Raw genomic sequence first — 18,643 nt, forward strand, 5'->3', positions numbered from 1 at the left:
TGATCAATATTATACACTTGCATTCATTTTAACATGGTCGGTCTAGTCGAATTTCTCCTGTGACTCTGTGTTGATAGTAAACATCACCAGTGTCATCATCCATTCTGACTTTCCAAATTTTGGGAACTTTTGTTGTTGTTCGTGGCTTCTTTGCTGATACATTGACTGTACTACTACCAACAATAACAGATTTTTTATCCCCAGGTGTTTCTGTAACTGGCTGCTCAATATCCATTTTTTCAATGCGTGTTTCTTGTGCCGAGATAGTTTTGTTGCTGTCACGAATGGGCTCTTGGTCAACCTCCATTGGATCAGAAATACAAGCTTCTACGGGAGATGTCTGAGGCGTAAAAGAATTTGTTAATGCTGGTGATTGGCGATGAACAGCGCCCTTATTCGTAAAGATATCAATTACGACATCATCACGTTCATCAATAGGTAACAAAAATTCTCGTCGGCCTTTCTGAGGCTGATTGATCTCATTAAGGGACCGGGCTGATACGGATGCAGAAACCGGTGGTGTGATTGTATCATGATCTGCAGGAGCAAATGGATCATATTTATGCCTTTTTACTGCCTTCTCGACCCGTTCTTCCTCTACTGGTTTTTCAATATGCTGCTGTATTGGACTTGGTGCTAAAGTAGTAGTGGTAGTAGTAGTATTTGGAGAGGTCAATGATACGTCATTGTTGATGATAACAGATGCTTCTGTACTGTCTGTAAATACTCTTCGTCTCTTCCTTGGGATGGTGTTGTTTGGTGAATTGTTTACATTATGTTGCTTATCAGTATCGTTGGTATCCATTTTTGATGCTTCTGGTGCTATAGTCGTGCTGATCGTTTGTGGAGGCGCTGTCGGCGCTGGTATAGCCTGCTTCGTAGGTTCAGGTGATGCTTGTTTTTGAGGCGTGGGAGCTGCAGGTCCTGTCTCTACTGGCGTGTATGTAGCTTTTATTGACGACGCTCGTGGTATCCCATTCTGTTTCTCTATTAAAGTTCTGGTAATTTGTTCACTTGCTTGCTGTTTCATAGTATCCTGTGTGGGACACTGATTCATTAATACTGCTACTTGTGGGTTAACTGTTGTTGTTGAAGGTTCAGTAACATTTTTTATAGAGATAATGCTCTTCTTGGTAGAACTGGAAGAGCTACTCTTTTTGATTTTGAATAAATTATCAATCTGCCTCTTCTCAGAGTCATATTCTTCTTGTGCTTTTCTTATCAATTCTTTAAAATTGGTTTGTATTGCCTCTAATTGCTGATTTAGTATGCCTGTAATACTATCCATTATATTGGTATGCTGATCATTAAGGTCGTTTATAAAAACTTTGGTAACTTCAATATTGTTTCGGGCGTCCATCCATTCCTGGCTTTCTGGAGGAAACATGTTCATTTGTTCTTCATATTTGCTTTGCTTTTCTTTACTTGACTTTATCAGTTCCTGAAGAGTGGCTATTGTGTTTTGATCAGCCTCTGTTTCTTTGTTCACACGCTCCCTGGCAAGCTCCTCTTCCCCTTCTTGAAGTCGTAGCAGTTGCTGAAGTTGCTCTACATGTTTCTCCTCAAGTTTTTTCTCCAATTCTTTCTTTTGCTGTTCTACCGATGCTTGGCTGGGAGCGTGCATAGAAACAGGATCATTTGTACGTGTAGACTCTTTTGTGTGCTTGATTGGCTCCAGTTGACCGTGTGCTACAGTTGTTGGTGGTGGTGCTGGTTGCTGTAATTGCCTCGGTTTTTGGTGTTCTTGTGAGTTTGGTGATACTAATATATTGTCTGCTACTACCTTGAGTTGATTGGATTGTGCTGTTTTATTATCTTGTTTATTCAAAGCCTTTGCAGTAGCAGAAGAAGTGGGTTTTGTAGATGGTGCGCTGGTGTTTGATTTAGGATCATTTGTTGTTGGCAAAGATGGCTTATTCATGGCGTTACTTAATTTTCTTAGAGAATTAGACTTTTCTTTAATTGGATCGTTGCCACGATTTTTTTGATTGACTGCAGTACGTATTGTCGAAGGCTTTGTAGGTGCTTGATTTGAAGTAATGGTGCTGTCTCTTTTTGTACTTTCTGATTCTGCTGAAAGATTGTTTACGCTTTTTGTTGTTACAGGACTTGATTTTGATAATGGATCCAAAAGACCAGCAATCTTTCCATTTCTCATGGCAGCAGGCTCTGTAGGAGGTTTCTCTAGTTGAACAGTAGAATCAGATTTTGTTTCTCTAAGAGCAGAAAGAGATGTAAGGGCTGGCTTTTGGGTTGTTGCTGTTGTTGTTGTTACTATAACAGAGCTATTGCTCTTGTTGTTGTCGACTGATTTTTTTTCTAGCTTTGACTTGTTCGGCGGGCTCTGATTTCTTTTTACCTGCGATTTTTGCTGATCGGCTTGGGAATTAAATCGAGTGTTGTTGTCAGTCCCTGCGCTACTCTTTCGTTGACTGGAATCAGATCTTTGTGATGGAGTCATAGCTATTTCCCGTGAAGTGGCTGAACTCGTGTTGTAAGCATCATCATGTCTATCTTCTTGGTGATCTGATTTCTTATCCCTTGTTACTGTAATTTGTAAGTCCCTTGCCGCTTTATCACGATCCGTAGTTGGAGAAGGTTCTCTTCGGTCATAAGAATCCTCGCCTGACTTATTTGGTACAAATGAAATAGGCTTTTTATCATTTTTGACAAAATTAATGCGGCTTTTATCAGACGATGATGAATAATAATCTTGCTTATGGTGATAACTGTTGTTGTTGTTGCTGTTGTATGACTTTACAATTTTTAAACCGCTATCTGATGATCTGTAAGAGTAACGGTCGTTGTAGTAGCGGTCACCATAACGATCATCATAGCGATCACTGTAACGGCCGTCATACCGATCATCGTAACGGTCATTGTAATAGAGAGAAGGAGATCGACGACGGTATCTGTAATAGTCACTGCTACTGCTGTTATAACCATGATTTCTATAACTGCTATTGTAGCTATAGTAATTATGATCGCTACTATTGCTCACAGTGCCTAGTCTTTCAAATACTTCTGGACGCCCAGGTGTCTCACTCCCTTTATTCCTATAAGACATGATAAATGAAAATGAAAAGCAGAAAGAAAAAGAAAAAACAAGGCCCGCCTTAAAAAAAGTTTTCTGGCCAATGAAAATGTCTGTCACTGCTTTATTGTGAACATATTTGAGCTTGAAAGAATGGAGGATATGTGTGTATTATTCTTTTTTTTTTTAATAAAAAAGGGAAAGAATGAAGCGCCTGCATGAATGAACAAAGCGGTCAGATAAATGTACGAAGGACTTGAACACAGCAAAAAAAAAGAACTAAACCACGTGAAAACCCTGATTCAATTTATTGCCATGGAATAATCTACATAAAAAGAGTATTGGTTCCATGGAAGCCGTGTTGTATATGGAAATGAACTTTATCTCGTTTACTCCAACTTCTTGGGAAAAAAAAATATAACTTGAGCATAAAGAGCATACGTGAACTCAGCTTTTGGCATAAACATGTGAAAATTCTTTTTGAATTTTTTGGCCATCTATAAAAGGAGAGTTCTTCCTGATCTCTTTCTTTTCTTTATTTTCTTCCTTTATTCTGTTCATAAAATGTCGTCATGCATCATTGCTGGTTATACCATTACAAAGGTTAGTACTGGATGCTTGGAAGGAAAGGTGGTCATTATCTCATTTCTTTTTAGACAGCCCCTTTAAACCTTAGTGTGGAAGAGGCCATTTCAGATTCAAAGAAAGTCAGTTCGTTTCTTTTACAGACATTGACCATGATGGAACCACATCAGATCAAGGCAAATGAAATAGCAAAGGTACGTATTTTGACTATTCCATCTGATTGATTCACTCATTGTTTTATAGGACGCATATGAGGAGTGTTTGCAATTAAGAGACTATCTATCGGAGCAACTCTGGTCTGTATTTGATGATGAAGGTATCTCTTCTGTTCAAGCAGCCCTAGATGACCTTTCTCAAGCATTATCAAAATATGAAATGATGTATGAAGCGATTGAAGGAGAATGGTGCGTATATTAATACTAGTATTGAAAAGAAACTTACCCTTGACTCTGTAGGGAGTTTGTCGACGCTTCTTGCTATGTCTCAGCCTGTTAAAATACCCCCTCCCTCATTTTTTCCTTTCTTTATTCTTCAAGTAGCTACTATTTTATACACCTTGGTGCAAATATCATTCATATTCAAAGAAAACAAGCTTAATAAATCTTAACTAAAGCATGTAATCCTTCTGTGATATCAATTGTACTATATGTTATACCAACAGCATCATGTTGATACTACTTTCATTTGCATGACATCAGCGGTGATTAGAAATGGAAACAGGCACAGTATAGTTGCACCGAGGTAGCCCTGCCATTTTGAGCCTTGACGTGTATTACAAAGCTTGATTGGGATATGTTTAATATCTTTATAGATAGCTTAAATCAAATCACATAATAAAACCATCCTCCGTTTAAAATAACGAATGATCAAATCCTCTTTTTTTTTTCGCTATACTATAACATAACAAATGATAGATACTTTCTTTATTCTTCTTTTTCCCTTTTAGGTAAAAAGAAAGAAAGAAAAGGAGAGTGGCAATAACAGATATGCATAATGTAGGTCATTCATTTATCGTCTTTTTTGATTTTCATAGTTTAAATTTTTTTTAATTCGGTTAGCCCCTCCGATCTTTCTTTCTTTCTCCTACAACACACATATAATGGATGATAACCATGACACTAAACTGATTGATCTTTCAGACATTTTATTATTGTGCAGCATTGGCTTATTAACATTTGCATGGTTTAATCGAAAATGGATTACGAGTTTATTATTTAAAAATGATCATAAATCAACTGATAACAGCACCAAAGCCAATACAGCTCAAAGGGAAACAAATTTTGTCAAAGTCATGAAAGAACAAGTAGATAGGATAACATATAAAAATCAATACTTGTTTACGCATCTGTAATAGGGTCGTAGGGTCATCGTCTTTTATGGTTCTCAAACAGGTACTGCTGAAAGTTACGCTGGACGTCTTGCAAAGGAATGCTCTCAACGATTTAGAGTCAGTGCAATGACCGCCGATCTCGAATTATATGATCTCTCTTATTTGGACCAAGTGCCAAAAGATCACTTGGTCATCTTTGTTCTTGCAACATATGGTGAAGGTGAACCAACCGACAATGCTGTTGACTTTTGGGATCTCATCACTGAGGAAGAACCACTGTTTAGTCAAGGGGAGAGTGACCTGTCAAACTTAAATTACATTCTGTTTGGCCTTGGTAACAAGACCTACGAACAGTACAACGAAGTCTCCCGTAAAGTACATTATCATCTGTCAAAACTTGGTGCGCATATTATAGGTGAACGTGGAGAAGGCGACGATGACGGTTCCTTGGAAGAAGACTTTTTAAGTTGGAAAGAAAAAATGTGGCCCGCGTTTTGTGAAACATTGGGTGTGGATGAGAGTCGTTCAGGTCCGAGAGAACCCATCTATTGTGTACAAGAACTGGCACAGTATGAAAAGGAGCAAGTGTATTTTGGTGAATTGGCCGAGAAGCCATCCTCAACTACGTAGGTTATAAAACGTGTATGAGCAATGAGTAATAACCCTTGAAACATGTAGAAAAATCACCTATGATGCCAAACATCCCTATATTGCGCCTATCGTAACTACACGTGAACTATTTCAAGGAACTGATCGTCATTGTTTGCATATAGAATTCGATATCAGTAATACCAACTTGAGTTATCAGACGGGTGACCATATTGCAATTTGGCCAACAAATAATGAACAGGAAGTAGAGAGGCTTGCATCTGTGTTAAACTTAACCGACAAGTTAGATACGGTTGTCATGGTTCAAGCCATTGATCCAGCCGCTTCAAAAAAGCATCCTTTCCCTGTTCCGACTACCTATCGCTCCATGTTTAGACATTATTTGGAAATTTGTGCCCCTGCCTCTCGTCAAACCCTTCAGACTCTGATCGAATACGCGCCTAATGAAGAAGCCAGAAGGGCTTTAACTCGTTTAGCAAATGATAAGGATGAATATAGAATTAAAGTAGCTGATGCATGTCGTAACTTGGGCGAAGTGCTTCAACTAGTGACCAAACAAACCTGGACTTCTGTACCCTTTGATCTGATCGTCGAAAACATAAATCGTTTGCAGCCAAGATTCTATTCTATTTCCAGTTCAGCAAAAGAAAGCCCTCACATCGTCTCTGCAACAGTTGTCACTCTTCAGTATCATCCTACATCCACTCCTCAGCGTACGGTGTACGGTGTCTGCACGAACCTCTTATACAACATCCATGCACAACACAAGCCTCGTGAACAAAACATACCAGCCTATGACTTGGCTGGTCCTCGTCGCGCTTTTATAATTTCAGAAGACTACTGTCAAAGACTGCCTATTCACATACGCCATTCTCAATTCAAGCTGCCTCGCAACCCAACTATTCCGATTATTATGGTAGGCCCAGGTACAGGTGTTGCTCCTTTCCGTGGCTTCGTTCATGAGCGTGCACTGGAGAAACGTAACGGCAAGCCGATCGGCGCAACTTTACTCTTTTTCGGTTCCCGTAACCATGATCAGGACTATCTTTATGCCGATGAGTGGGCAGAGCTCTTTCAGACTTTGGGTGAAGATTCTGATATCTTTACTGCATTCTCGCGTGACCAGCCTCAGAAGATCTATGTTCAACACAGACTCATGGAACAAGGCCAACGTATTTGGAATCTGTTGGCTAAGGGAGCTTATGTTTATGTTTGTGGTGATGCTAAGAATATGGCACGTGATGTGAATCAAACTTTTATCAATTGTGCAGTCGAGTTTGGAGGCATGACAGAAACCAAGGCGCATGAGTTTGTGAAAGGTCTAAGAACGGCAGGTCGTTATCAAGAAGACGTTTGGAGCTAATAATTGTTATTCTATTGTACCTACACGAAAAAATATATTATATACAAATCGCTCAAAATTAATTACCCTAGTTATTTATACTAAAGAATAAAAGGAAGCAGATTCTGTTCTGTCCAAAGAATACACCCTCAAATACAAGAATAGCTACCATCAGTAACTTTTTTAAAAAGTAGTTTTTGAGAGCAATACATTTATAAATGTTGTGTGTATGTGTCATTAATATAAAGAGTAATGATTAATTATTGCTCAGCTGGAGTAGGAGTAACCTCAGCAACCGTAACCACAGCTTCTTTGCCTTGAGATTGACCATAGAATCGAGTAGGGTTATATCGTGCTTGCAAATTGTCAAGTAAGGCCTGGTTTTCAGGTTTTCGGAACTCGCGCATAAACTCAGCCCATTCACCAGCATTAAAGTTGTGTAATAGTTTACGTCCAGATACTTGTTTACTGAGCAATAGGAACCCTCTTCCGAGGATATCACACACTTGATAGATACGTTCACCAATCGTCAATCGTCGACGAATAGCTTCCCAATTTGTGTTGACCAATACCTTTTCGATATCGGCACGGCATTGTACCAAGATGGGCCGATGATCAGCTGAGCCTTCCAACTGCTGTTGCTGTTGTCGTTCGATTTCTAAGTCTCGGTAAGCCAAATAGAGTTGAAAGTACTCATAGTTAAAGTATACGCCTGCATTCTTTGGGGCAAAGTCACAGTCATAGTGTGCAGGCAAGTTGGCAAATGCAGCAAATCGATGAAGAGGAGCCAAGGCACCCAGTTTAGTTGAACGTTCCTGCCCTTGGATGATTAACTTGACTTCAGGATCGATTGTGTTGGCTTGATGCAGCAGATCAACGTCTGATAGTTTTAATAGATCCTGAATGATTTCGTTTCCTATAAATAGAGCAATCGGTTCATTATCTCCAAATGATAATCAATATTGACACTTACTTCTAACAACATATTCTTTATCTCTAGGAGAAGCCTTTTTCGTTCGCTTTGTTGTTGTTCCTTTCAGATCCTGTCCTCTTCTCTTAGTTGAAATGGTATCCGATACGGCAGAATTGGATGCAGCGGCAGCGGCGGCGGCAGTGACCGAGGCTAGAGCCGCTTGAAGTATATGCTGATTATCTGCTGTGGCTGTAAAAAGGTTGGATGTGCCGTGACTTGAATCGACATCATGCATTAGACTTGTATTTGTATTATCAGCAATAGCCATTGGTATATTATGCTCTGGCGGTGGTGGAGGCACTGCACTCTGAAAGATGTCATGTTGTGTACCAGCTACGTTGACGCCAAATATTTGTTGCTCTTGACGAAACATGATTTTAGACATATTGGGAACTTTCAAAAAGGAGACAGAGTCACCGAGAGCATGACATAGTGCAAAAAACATGGCTGCGGTCTGTTTCGGTGAGTTTTGAGTTCTGATATCTTTAACACATTGATAGAACCGCAGAATACGATCATCGCTCAAGATGTCTGCTAAAGTGGGAGAAAGAATGCTACATTCTTCCTCTTGATCTTGAGAAGTTGGAGGAGAAGGCTGTTGTGGTTGTTGTTGTTGCTGAGGTTGTTGTTCTTGAAGAGTAGTAACAGTAGGCTGCTGTTGCTGTTGTTGTTGTAATTGCTGTGGTTCAGGCTGCTGAGGTGTCACATAGACTGTTTCTGGTTGAGTGGAAGAAGTTGAAGTAGAATCCATTTGTGTATATTTGTGCTTAAATTTTTCTCAACTTGTCTGGTCCGTGTTGGATTCAGTCCGGAGCGAAAAAAGGGTAGAAAGGGAAGAGAGAAGTGGTGAAAGGAAAGAGAGGGAGTCGAAAAATTTTAAAAGCAAGTCACTGGTTTGTTTATTTGTTTGTCCAATTAGATTTAAGATTCTCTTCAAGAGAGACCACAGGATCAACTGCTTGTTCGATCTTTACAGCTTGGTCTTCTGTAACCCTTTGAAGTGGATTACGACAGATGCCTCGCCCGTAACCAAACTTTCTGAATATATAACTCTTGGCGCCTGGAACACCATACCATCGACAGAGAGCATCGTCAGCCTCTACAAGTTGTCGTTGGAGTCGAGCTGCCTCGTCGTATTGTTTATTGTCATATAGCCGTTGAACTTCAGCACACAATGCAGGGAATACGTTACCAGCGCCTGGTATTAATCCTACTGCACCTATTAAAAGCTCTGGCAAGAAAAAATCGACAGAACCCGCTAACAATGCAAATTCTTCCAGAGTTCACATAGAGTCAGTATTCAAACCAGCTATTTCCTATTGTTATTATTATTTGGCTCACCTTTTGGATCTGTTTTTTGAACCAAGTCTGCCATTTTTCCTACATTTGCATCTGTTCCCTTTAAGCCAATAATATTTTTATGTTTGGATAGTTGAACAAGCACCTTGGTACTGACATCTATGCCCTGACAGACACCTGGGTAATTATAGATAATGATTGGTAATGGTGATTGATCCGCTACTGCTGTATAAAAAGCAACCAACGCATCGTCTGTAATCGAACCACGGTAAAAAGAAGGAGGCAAAATCAGACAATATTGAGCACCAGCGGCTGCTGCTTGTCTAGTATAAGAAATGACGTTTCTTGCACTCTGAGATGATGTTCCTGCAATGATGACAAGGCTTGGATTATATTTCTTGACTGATGTCACAACTTGCTTGATAACTTGATCCCTTTCTTCGTCTGATAGACTCACTGCCTCACCCATAGAACCTAAAACGACAATACCAGCAACACCACTTTTAGACAAGTATTGAATATGAAGGTCAAGAGAATATAAATCTAAATCCTCGTTTTCTTTAAAAAATGTAGGAATAGGAACAAAGATACCGCGAAGGGATGAAGCCATTTGGGTTATTCTGGGAAAAAAAAAGAAAAGGAACAAGAAACTGAGCTTATTTTATAGCATTGCATAAAACACCATTAGGGCAATACTTTAGGAATATATTTTCCGACCTGAAAAATACTCCTAACCAACGAAAGATGACTTTTCCCAGTCCTGAGTTTTCCAAACCGGGTTTAATTTCGTCCATCAGCTTATTCTTTTTTGGGGAAAATAAGCCGTATACGTTCATTGCATGTTTAGTGATATGTAGTAGAGACATAGCAATACATTTAAATAGGGTGTTTATTTTAGCGATTATCAAAACGATTTACGGAATATTGAATAAAACCATAAAGATGCTCTAAAGTATCGCTTCATTGGTATCAATAATTCTTGAAGTGAGCGTGTCCATCACTAAACTTAATTGACATGATTTTGCTCTTTTTGATTACAACTGAGTACTGAAAGATTCTTTACCAGTTTTTCCCTAAACTGGTTTGTGTTGACTCTACTTCAGGCTGTGTACGGGTATCAAGGCGCAAGCTCGAAATGATCAATGCATTGAACATCTTTGTCCCCACCACCAATTTTTGCTCATCACCATTGTCGATGGCTGCTGACCATACAGACAGATATCTGCTGTTTGGCGGAGGTAATGAGTTTGTGAGGTATATATTCTTTGTCATTTTGAAACATTCACGATAAGAGTCAACGGTGCGTTACCAACCATACACTTCTACTGAATTCGCCGCATGAGCTTTCCTAGAGTCCACGCTTAGGAAAATCATACTTGCCAATAGCCTGCAGAAGGCATAGCGTATGCTTGGATGCACTGGCCAGTCTTGTATTAGATATGACTGCATGAGTAAGTATTATGGGCTTAGTAAGTTGGCTTCTGCACGAAATATATGTTTCTTATATGACGACAGAGGATGTGGTGTTTTTTAATATAGAATAGATCGATGAAGGTGAAGTTGTCTCCTGTTTTCTTGAATACTTTCAGAGCATGGTAGTAATTCATAAAATTGAGTCACCATTGTACTGCACTAAAAATATTATCAAGCTCTATGGTATGAAAGAGTAGGGGATGCTTCCCTTGGATGCATAATCTCGCTTTGAAAGCACCGATAACGTAAAAAAACTGCATCATAAAAGACTTTTTGGATTATTGTCTGCACTCAAAACTATACAATATGAGTACAGTATGAGCGATATCATGGCTCTATCAAATCATTCAACAAGATTAAGATATTATTTACTCATGTATGTCGATATAGTAGATATGCTTGTACATATTATGACCCTAAATGCAAAAGATCGACAAATAAATTAAATTTTGGCACGTATTTCTGATATACCAACTGGACGAACACCTCTTATAATCAGCATCAGCATTTTAGGCGGTAGTGTGCTCGATACGATAACAATTTGTTCGTAGATTAATGTTCAATAGTCATTCAACTCGGAGCTTCCTGAAATACCCTTGTTATTCAAGAAGAGGATGAAAAGACGTTAAAATCAAGCTCCTTTCCGTTCAACCTACAGTGCATTGGCTGAGATTTTACATAAATAGAAAAGCATTGTAATGAATATCTTCACCTTCCTATTAAACGCGTATTTACAAACTTGTAACGTGTTTGATGTGAATATGAAATACACTTTATAGCCTTACAGTAGAGCATACATTCTAATTCATATTCATCTATCATACATTAGATGAGAATAAGAGTAACGATAGTAACAGTAATGGCCAGGACAACAATAATAGCAACGTAGCATAAGCATAGAACATCATATTGACAGCATTATTACAAATAAGACATGGATTGTCTACCGAAGTAAAGCTCTGATATAATGATACTCAACTCTTCTTAATAACCCAACTTGCCAGCCATTGATATAATCAAATAACAAGCTAAATACAACAGTAGGTTTTATGGGTCTCGTAAAGGAAATAATGTTTTATTGAGCATAAACAAAATGTATGAAGCACAAAATGAGTATAGTAGCCAAAGACCCTTTGGATCCACATCACAATATCTTGAACTGCAGTTACTATGGAACATCTGGTTAAATGATCCACACACCAGTGGTCTTCTGTATGTACTCTGTTGCTTCATCCATATTTCCTTTATTGCAACAGTTCTTGACCCAAGGCAGAGTTATTCAATTCTTGACTTTAGCCAGTAGTTCCTTGTTTGTATACCATGGTTAGCCAAGTAGTTGTTATGAACGTTGTAGTTGACAAATGCGATATATTGAGTACATATCACTTGATACAAAGCAAACTTTTTTTTTTTGTATTTTTATATTTTCTCTTTTTTTATCAGTTTTGTCATCTTGCCTTCCCTTCCTCCTTTGTTTAAGCAATGGGCTTTTTTTTGTATTTTTATAGTTTTTTTTCTCTTTTTTTTTGTATTTTTTATATACTTTTTATACATATTTTAGATATATTTTCCTTCTCTTATCTGCTTAATTCAGCCTTTGTCATAACTCTGTAATTTCCGTTTGGCTCCCTAGGATCATTTTCATTGTCAGAGAATGTAACAAAATACATTATTGCTCTGTCATTTTCGCTATCCATAAACCTAATGCTTCCGGTCACTTCTTCTTCCGATATCCAAGCGTCACCTTTGCCAGATATATCTGCCCTCAATCTGTAACCTTTATCTGCTTCACTATACGCCAAAGTTTTTACACCTTGAACGTTATTATCGCCACTTCTTGCCCAGTAGTACTTTTGCCCTTTTCTTTGATAAGTATTGAGGAATTGACTATTATGAATTTCGCGTATGTTTGCATCACCCCAGGTTGTAGATGTGAATGTCTCCCCTTGTTTATAGTTAGGGTTATAGAAAGCAAACACGGCAGGATGTCGTGACTTCTCAGGCTTGAAATAACCATAGTCGTTGCCTTCCCAATCAACCAAGTGGTACTTTCTGTTATCACTAGCCCTTTCGATATAAATTAAGAAGGGTTGGCCATTCTTCAATACCCTTCTCTGTCCGGAAGGCATATGCTTGATACTAGGAATAACCATGATGAGTGTTTGTTATAATCGAAAAAAACTAATGTTTGGTTCATTGATGAAAATGTTCTCTATTTATATTAAATAGAGTTGAGTCAAATCCTTGCAATCAAAACGCATTTTCAAAAAGGGCATCTTAGAAAGTAAGCCTCCTTACAAGCACAAAGTTTGTTTATTTTGAGCGATTCTAGAATTCACTAGCCTGCTTTGCTCAAATCGATCGAGTGTAACAATATAGCGTTGATCGGAAAATCAAAAAAGGGATGATTCAAAGAAATAGGCTGGCATTAAAGTATAAAACGTACGACTAGGCTATCGTCAAAGAGTTTAATTAATGACGGAAAGAAATCAAACAAATAAAGCAGTATTGTTTGTATAAGGCGCCAGGGCTTTAATTCTCAAATATTTACACAGGAGCTCATGATTCAAGCAGAAAGGAGTTTACACATTATTTCACTTTTGCTTGAAAAGATGATACTTTACTTTTATATGGCGAGTAGTAATTATCTGAAGAAGGCATACACAGATGCCCCATTTACACTACTGACAAAACCAATTCTCCCTCTTACCTTGAGGATGCCACCATTCTGCTTTCTTGGTTGTTTGGTGTATCTAAAGCTTCCAATTTAGTACAGACTTCTCTCACGCTTTATTCTGTTATGAATAAGTAAAAATAAACTTCAGGGTCGTACATTAATGGACAAGTATGAATTATAAGCAATTATGCAGCAGCCGAACGCCAACAAAGCTAGCCAATGGACGCAAAGGAATAAGTTGACCAACTGTTTATAGAATTCAATGCAGACTCGAATTCTGTAAACAACAACAGGTGGACGAGAATAGACACGGCGCAGACTTAAAAATGGAAATCTTTGTTGGACTTGAGAAACAATAACAGGAAAAGGATAATAGACACGGCACAGACTTAAAAATGGAAACCTTTGTTGGACTTGAGAAACGACAACAGAAGAAGGAGAATACGTACGACGTAGAATCAAAACAGAAAGCTTCGCTGAACCGGGGAACACTAGTATCAGTCAAATACAAGATAGCATTAAGCAGTTCAAAAAAAAAAAAAAAAAAAAAAAAAAAAAAAACACAGATACGTGCAAAATGAGTGGATTGCCTCACAAATAGCCGATAAACCTCTTATGTCAGAGCTCAGAGGCATAATGTGGACAGAACACAGGTCGTTAGTATACAGGGTCACAGATAACACAAGAATACAAGCATGAATGACAGTAAAACGTTTCGAGCAACTGAGTTAATTTAACAGTCATCACCATGAAATACATAGAGAAGATGTCAGCATCGTTTTACAAAGAGCATACGAGCAATCCTAGTAACTGTCTAGTTTTGAATTGACAACTACAAAGGCTCAAGATCAAGGCGCTAGAGTCTATACAGCTTAAATCCATCGTCTATCAGTTGGCCTCAAATACTTGGAAACTCAAGGAGAACTCAGTAAACACGACACCCCTTTGATTCAAATTTGATTCAATAGCTCTTTCCACGAAACTCAAGTAGAGAACACAGCAGTTTTTAAACATGAGACTTCTAGGAGAAAGCAGAGAGAAAGCTATAGAAGAATGCATGTACCGGGACCCCTTTTGTGGAAGAGATCGAGGCAGAATCCTCGTGATCATCACCGAGAAATCAAGTAAACTACCAAAAATGACTTCAACGACTCCAACGACTCCCGAATTCAATAATATTCGTACTGATTGCGGCCACTTATTCAATATTAATTAAAAGTAGATATTGCTCTGTGACAAATTCCAAATTATGGCACTGATGAAATACTGTTTGGTAGATAGTTGGTCTATTGTGACTTTTGATAGAACGAACCCTAAATAGTGTAAAGTGATAAATCGTTTTATGCAAGAAGACGAAAAACTCAAGCTATAAATTCGAGTTCACAGAGTTGTTTTTCACCAGTTTAAAATACTATTAAGACTACTGAGAGGATAGCTGATCAGTGCATTCTTCCTATATAATTCTCACTTAGTAACAACAAAGGGGTAGCAAACAAGTGTGATTTTATTATTACCTACCGAAACACTGTGGTACGATAACCAAACTTTTTTGATAAATGTGCCTTCACATGTGAGATAACTGTCGCATTTGACCATGCCTAATATTAATCTTTACGTGTGATATTATATTTGATTTAATTACATGTACCTTAATTAATACTTTGATTTCTTTTAAAAACAACCTAGTTTTGTTGTTTTTTTTTTTTGCTATGAGTTCCTCCCTCTCACTTTTAATAAAAGATAAAACAGAGACTCGTCACTTCTTTGCTTTTATTCTTACACATCTTTGCGAGTACTAACAACAACAAAAATCTACAACCTATACCTCAGCAATCCTATTGTTTGCGTGATTCAGCGCTTGCCCTATAATAGTTACCAGAGAGCCCATATTCCTTTCCGCAAATTGTAGCATATCAATTATGTCCTCATTTGCTTTCAACTGTTGTTCCAAATTCTTTGCGAAGTCGTGCGCAGCCTTCTATTACTTGGTTTTTTTGTCAAAGGACTGCCCACGGTATATCTGCAGTGATGCTTGAAGTCTTTTCCGCGATATCTTAAAGTCGTTTTTTAGCCTGATGCTGCCAGAACGCTTAAGAAGCGTGACTCAATTTTCGTAGCAACTGTGTTGGACACACCATAATTGCCGTTGTGTAGCAGATCGCAAAGAGTGAAAATTGTTGAAGGCAACAACGTCTCGTGAATAGGCAGAAGGTATTCTGTCGATGCACACAATAATTAATAAGTGCTTAGGTCACCGAAACCGGACACCAGTTGGCACAGTGCATTTAAGTCTTGAGGCGGACAATATTCAGCTCCTTGCGCCATCGTTTCTTTAAATCGTTCAATATTTTCTGCTACATATAAAATATTGAAGTTGCTGGTCCGATATTCATTTCATGACCATTACTCGTCAAACCAGTCGACATTGTGACCAATATGTCCATATACTTGGCACCAATTTTCAACATCTTCTTTATCTCTACTCCGTCGAACTCTTCGTATATCTCAACAAATATTTTCTCACAGAAGGACGGTGTCGACTTCATTGGATTATCGTTATGGATATCAGCAGATTTGAACCCTCCATAGACTTTACAAGCGAGAAGCACAAGGACTTCGTCGTTGGCAACAACGAATGCGCCAGCATGGAGCAGTGAGGGCGTAAACCGAAAATCATTGGTTAGCTCTTTTAACAAACTTTCCGTTGGCTGTTAATATTCAAAGTGGTCGATCAAACCAGGCAGGGAGGACACGCGCAAAAACTTGCTAATTGTTACTGGCGAGCTAAATACTGTCGCTGTGTTTGTTTGGGCAAGCTGTATTGGTTTTACTTCTTCATGTAGCCGTTCGGTACAATTTAATGCAGCTGATATCGTGTTCAGATTGAACTGCATTTTTTTTAGCAAGAGACTTTACTGTACTTATGTGGACTAAAACGGGAACTGATATCACCTCACTGCCCTCATCATTGCTCAAGTGAAATTCTACTGGCTCACAATCAAGAGAAAGAGTTTGATAGTAAGCTCTTGCGGCGCCTTGTGGCGTGATGTCATTGTCCCTGGCTCCTCTATAAAAGGTCTCTTTCCTTTCTCATTTTCGCTACGAGATTTATAAGCAGCGACTTTCACTGTTGTATTACATGTCTTCTAGTGCGATCCCAAGGTGACGATATTTACGCAGGGCTGTTGGCATTCAGAAACAGGGAAAGAAAACGAACAATCAGTCAATTGAACATTAACCTTGACTTTGAAAATTAACAGTTGAGCGTTAGTTGCAAGTATAAAGCTGATTAAAGGTTTAAAACAGGAAAGATACTTACACTTATCAAAAGTAACTTGAACTTCAGTTACATGCTCACGTCTTCAATGGGCTTTTAACATTTAATGATTAAATGTTTCACTGGAAAGGTTCATGATGAAGGAGGAAAGGAAGAAACTAAGCGTGTATTCATATCTTACTTGAACTTATACAAGGAAGGAAACTACATCTTTAAGTGTAAGTGATCAAATTAAAAGACTAACGCCGGAGTCGAGACTGAAAGAGGAGAAAGTCAAGATAATTAACTGGATCCGGACTAGAGGGTAGGTGTATAGGCGGAATATTCATTTCGCTGAGTGCATCGCGCCAATACGCTGAGTGATCATGATCAAATAGAGATAGCGACTGTATCTTATCATAGTTGACCTTTGCATTGAAACCTCTACTACAAATGTTCAGATGGTGACTGAGCCGATGAAGTTCTTGTAAGTGCTGAATAAGCATTAATGTAGTGAGCACAAATTCCTAAAAATAAACAGAATCAATCATTTCATCCACTTTCAGCAATCAAACACTGCTGATATTTGCAGAATAATACATCACCAGGGAAAGAAGGGATGAATAAGATACTGTCATTGCGATCATCTACCTCATTAGGCGATGCGAGCCTGCAAAACGTCAAAGAATGCTATGTTCCTTGTGAGGTCCATACGATGAACTGTATATAAACATGATGCTTATTAATAGATTTAGAGACGTCATGATGATAGGTACGAGAACGGATGAACCACAGATAGCAATGTGTATTACGATATTTAGAGCATCTCGAGATCATGGCTTCATCTGCCATGACCTATTTGAGAGCGCACAGCGTATGCTCTGATCTTCCCCTGATGCCTGAATTTAGACTTGTTCAAAATGGGGTTTTTGTTTTTTCATGGGTTCATAGGGTTTCGGAACGCATCTATTATTTGTAATTACCATTTTCGGTGTGGCGTTCTTTTGATTTATGCAAAACTTGCTTCATTTCTTTACATAAGCTTATTACTTCATATAACAGCTACTACAAAATAGTATTTATCTAGTCTTTACTAGCAAAAAGTCAAAGAGAAAAAAAAAAGGGGGTTTGACAGAGTAACACAAATAATGTGTGTGACCAAGATTAGGAAATAAGCCCAAAGACGCGTGGTATAAACAAAGCATGTATGAAATTTATCGCCTTTTAATCTTTTTACTATATAAAAATCGAGGTGAACAATCCCATTAAAATATATATACAAGTGTCAGCATGAATGGATATAAAAAGTATAAAAAAGATAGGCCAAACTTTAAAAGTCATGAAACACTTAAAAAATAAACAAAAGTGTGAGCGTAAGCCATATTTTCTTGTAAGGAGCAAAACCTTGTTCAAACAATGATTATCGATAAGATAGAAAACAATAACCTCACATAATTAAGAAAAGGGTATAAAAAGAGGGAAATTTGTCTTTATCCCTTTTTCTCTCTCTTTTCTCTATACTCTTTTTGGTTCCTTCTGGTCTGACTGGCTCTCTTTGGTCAGTGTTAGTTCTTTTTATAAAACTTACTCAGCAAGGTTATGATTGTGTGTTCAAGGGTTTCTATGCAATCTCTTTCTATGATGCTCAACACGTGCCCTGGACTGACAACGGTCGTTCGTTTCATCACTCAACTGGAGGCTTTCAGGCAGTCAAAAGGAGAGTTATGAACATTCGATTGGGATCTTTACAGGGAGCTAGTAGTTAGTTGGGAGCTGGTCATTTGAGATCACAGCTGTGACAGGTTGACGATGCTCCCTGCTATCTGGCTGGCGCAAAGGGGTACATAAGCTAGTTAACAATTGACAAGGCTCAGCTAATGTATACCCCAACAGTACGTCTGCTACTACGAGCCTTTGCAGGTTGCTTGGTATTTGATGGTCTGATGGTTTTTATGGGTGCTTGATCCTTGTTCTGATGGTCAAAGACCGACCTGAAGAATGTCGTCACAGCAGCAATCAGAACCTTTAGAAGTCTTTTGGCATCGTTGCTGATCTTATTTTTTTT

General features: G+C 38.4%; 7 protein-coding genes across 7 annotated transcripts; 2 read left to right on the forward strand and 5 right to left on the reverse strand.

Annotated features, from left to right (window-relative positions):
* Positions 1 to 28: 28 nt before the first annotated feature.
* On the reverse strand, positions 29 to 3,067 carry RHIMIDRAFT_243784 (uncharacterized protein; the record flags this gene model as incomplete). Its single annotated transcript, XM_023609978.1, has 1 exon — positions 29 to 3,067. The coding sequence occupies one exon, from the start codon at positions 3,065 to 3,067 to the stop codon at positions 29 to 31; it is 3,039 nt and encodes a 1,012-aa protein (XP_023471472.1).
* Positions 3,068 to 3,549: 482 nt separating this feature from the next.
* RHIMIDRAFT_288583 (uncharacterized protein) lies at positions 3,550 to 4,482 on the forward strand. Its single transcript, XM_023613577.1, has 4 exons — positions 3,550 to 3,637; positions 3,691 to 3,813; positions 3,863 to 4,023; positions 4,075 to 4,482. The coding sequence occupies exons 1-4, from the start codon at positions 3,599 to 3,601 to the stop codon at positions 4,112 to 4,114; spliced, it is 363 nt and encodes a 120-aa protein (XP_023471473.1). The 5' UTR covers positions 3,550 to 3,598; the 3' UTR covers positions 4,115 to 4,482.
* Positions 4,483 to 4,718: 236 nt separating this feature from the next.
* Positions 4,719 to 6,921, forward strand: RHIMIDRAFT_196328 (NADPH-dependent cytochrome P450 oxidoreductase; the record flags this gene model as incomplete). The annotated part of the gene is made up of 3 exons (XM_023606124.1): positions 4,719 to 4,922; positions 4,974 to 5,575; positions 5,628 to 6,921. 3 exons carry the CDS (start codon positions 4,719 to 4,721, stop codon positions 6,919 to 6,921), a joined length of 2,100 nt encoding a protein of 699 aa, XP_023471474.1.
* A 239-nt stretch (positions 6,922 to 7,160) lies between these two features.
* Positions 7,161 to 8,624, reverse strand: RHIMIDRAFT_243787 (uncharacterized protein; the record flags this gene model as incomplete). Its single annotated transcript, XM_023609979.1, has 2 exons — positions 7,161 to 7,816; positions 7,874 to 8,624. The coding sequence occupies 2 exons, from the start codon at positions 8,622 to 8,624 to the stop codon at positions 7,161 to 7,163; spliced, it is 1,407 nt and encodes a 468-aa protein (XP_023471475.1).
* Positions 8,625 to 8,772: 148 nt separating this feature from the next.
* RHIMIDRAFT_195393 (aldolase) lies at positions 8,773 to 9,782 on the reverse strand (the record flags this gene model as incomplete). The annotated part of the gene is made up of 2 exons (XM_023606036.1): positions 8,773 to 9,146; positions 9,215 to 9,782. 2 exons carry the CDS (start codon positions 9,780 to 9,782, stop codon positions 8,773 to 8,775), a joined length of 942 nt encoding a protein of 313 aa, XP_023471476.1.
* A 2,440-nt stretch (positions 9,783 to 12,222) lies between these two features.
* On the reverse strand, positions 12,223 to 12,798 carry RHIMIDRAFT_243789 (uncharacterized protein; the record flags this gene model as incomplete). The annotated part of the gene is made up of 1 exon (XM_023609980.1): positions 12,223 to 12,798. The coding sequence occupies one exon, from the start codon at positions 12,796 to 12,798 to the stop codon at positions 12,223 to 12,225; it is 576 nt and encodes a 191-aa protein (XP_023471477.1).
* Positions 12,799 to 15,260: 2,462 nt separating this feature from the next.
* RHIMIDRAFT_288585 (uncharacterized protein) lies at positions 15,261 to 16,216 on the reverse strand (the record flags this gene model as incomplete). Its single annotated transcript, XM_023613578.1, has 3 exons — positions 15,261 to 15,676; positions 15,730 to 16,030; positions 16,100 to 16,216. 3 exons carry the CDS (start codon positions 16,214 to 16,216, stop codon positions 15,558 to 15,560), a joined length of 537 nt encoding a protein of 178 aa, XP_023471478.1. The 3' UTR covers positions 15,261 to 15,557.
* Between the last annotated feature and the right edge of the window lie 2,427 nt (positions 16,217 to 18,643).

Source organism: Rhizopus microsporus, assembly GCF_002708625.1.
Source record: "Rhizopus microsporus ATCC 52813 unplaced genomic scaffold scaffold_1, whole genome shotgun sequence".
Classification (NCBI taxonomy): Eukaryota; Fungi; Mucoromycota; class Mucoromycetes; order Mucorales; family Rhizopodaceae; genus Rhizopus; species Rhizopus microsporus.

Coding starts and splice junctions, on each gene's coding strand:
- RHIMIDRAFT_288583 (XM_023613577.1), top strand. CDS start 3,599: ATGTCGTCATGCATCATTGCTGGTTATACCATTACAAAG. Junction 3,638..3,690: donor CTGGTTATACCATTACAAAG/GTTAGTACTGGA, acceptor ATTTCTTTTTAG/ACAGCCCCTTTAAACCTTAG. Junction 3,814..3,862: donor AGGCAAATGAAATAGCAAAG/GTACGTATTTTG, acceptor ATTGTTTTATAG/GACGCATATGAGGAGTGTTT.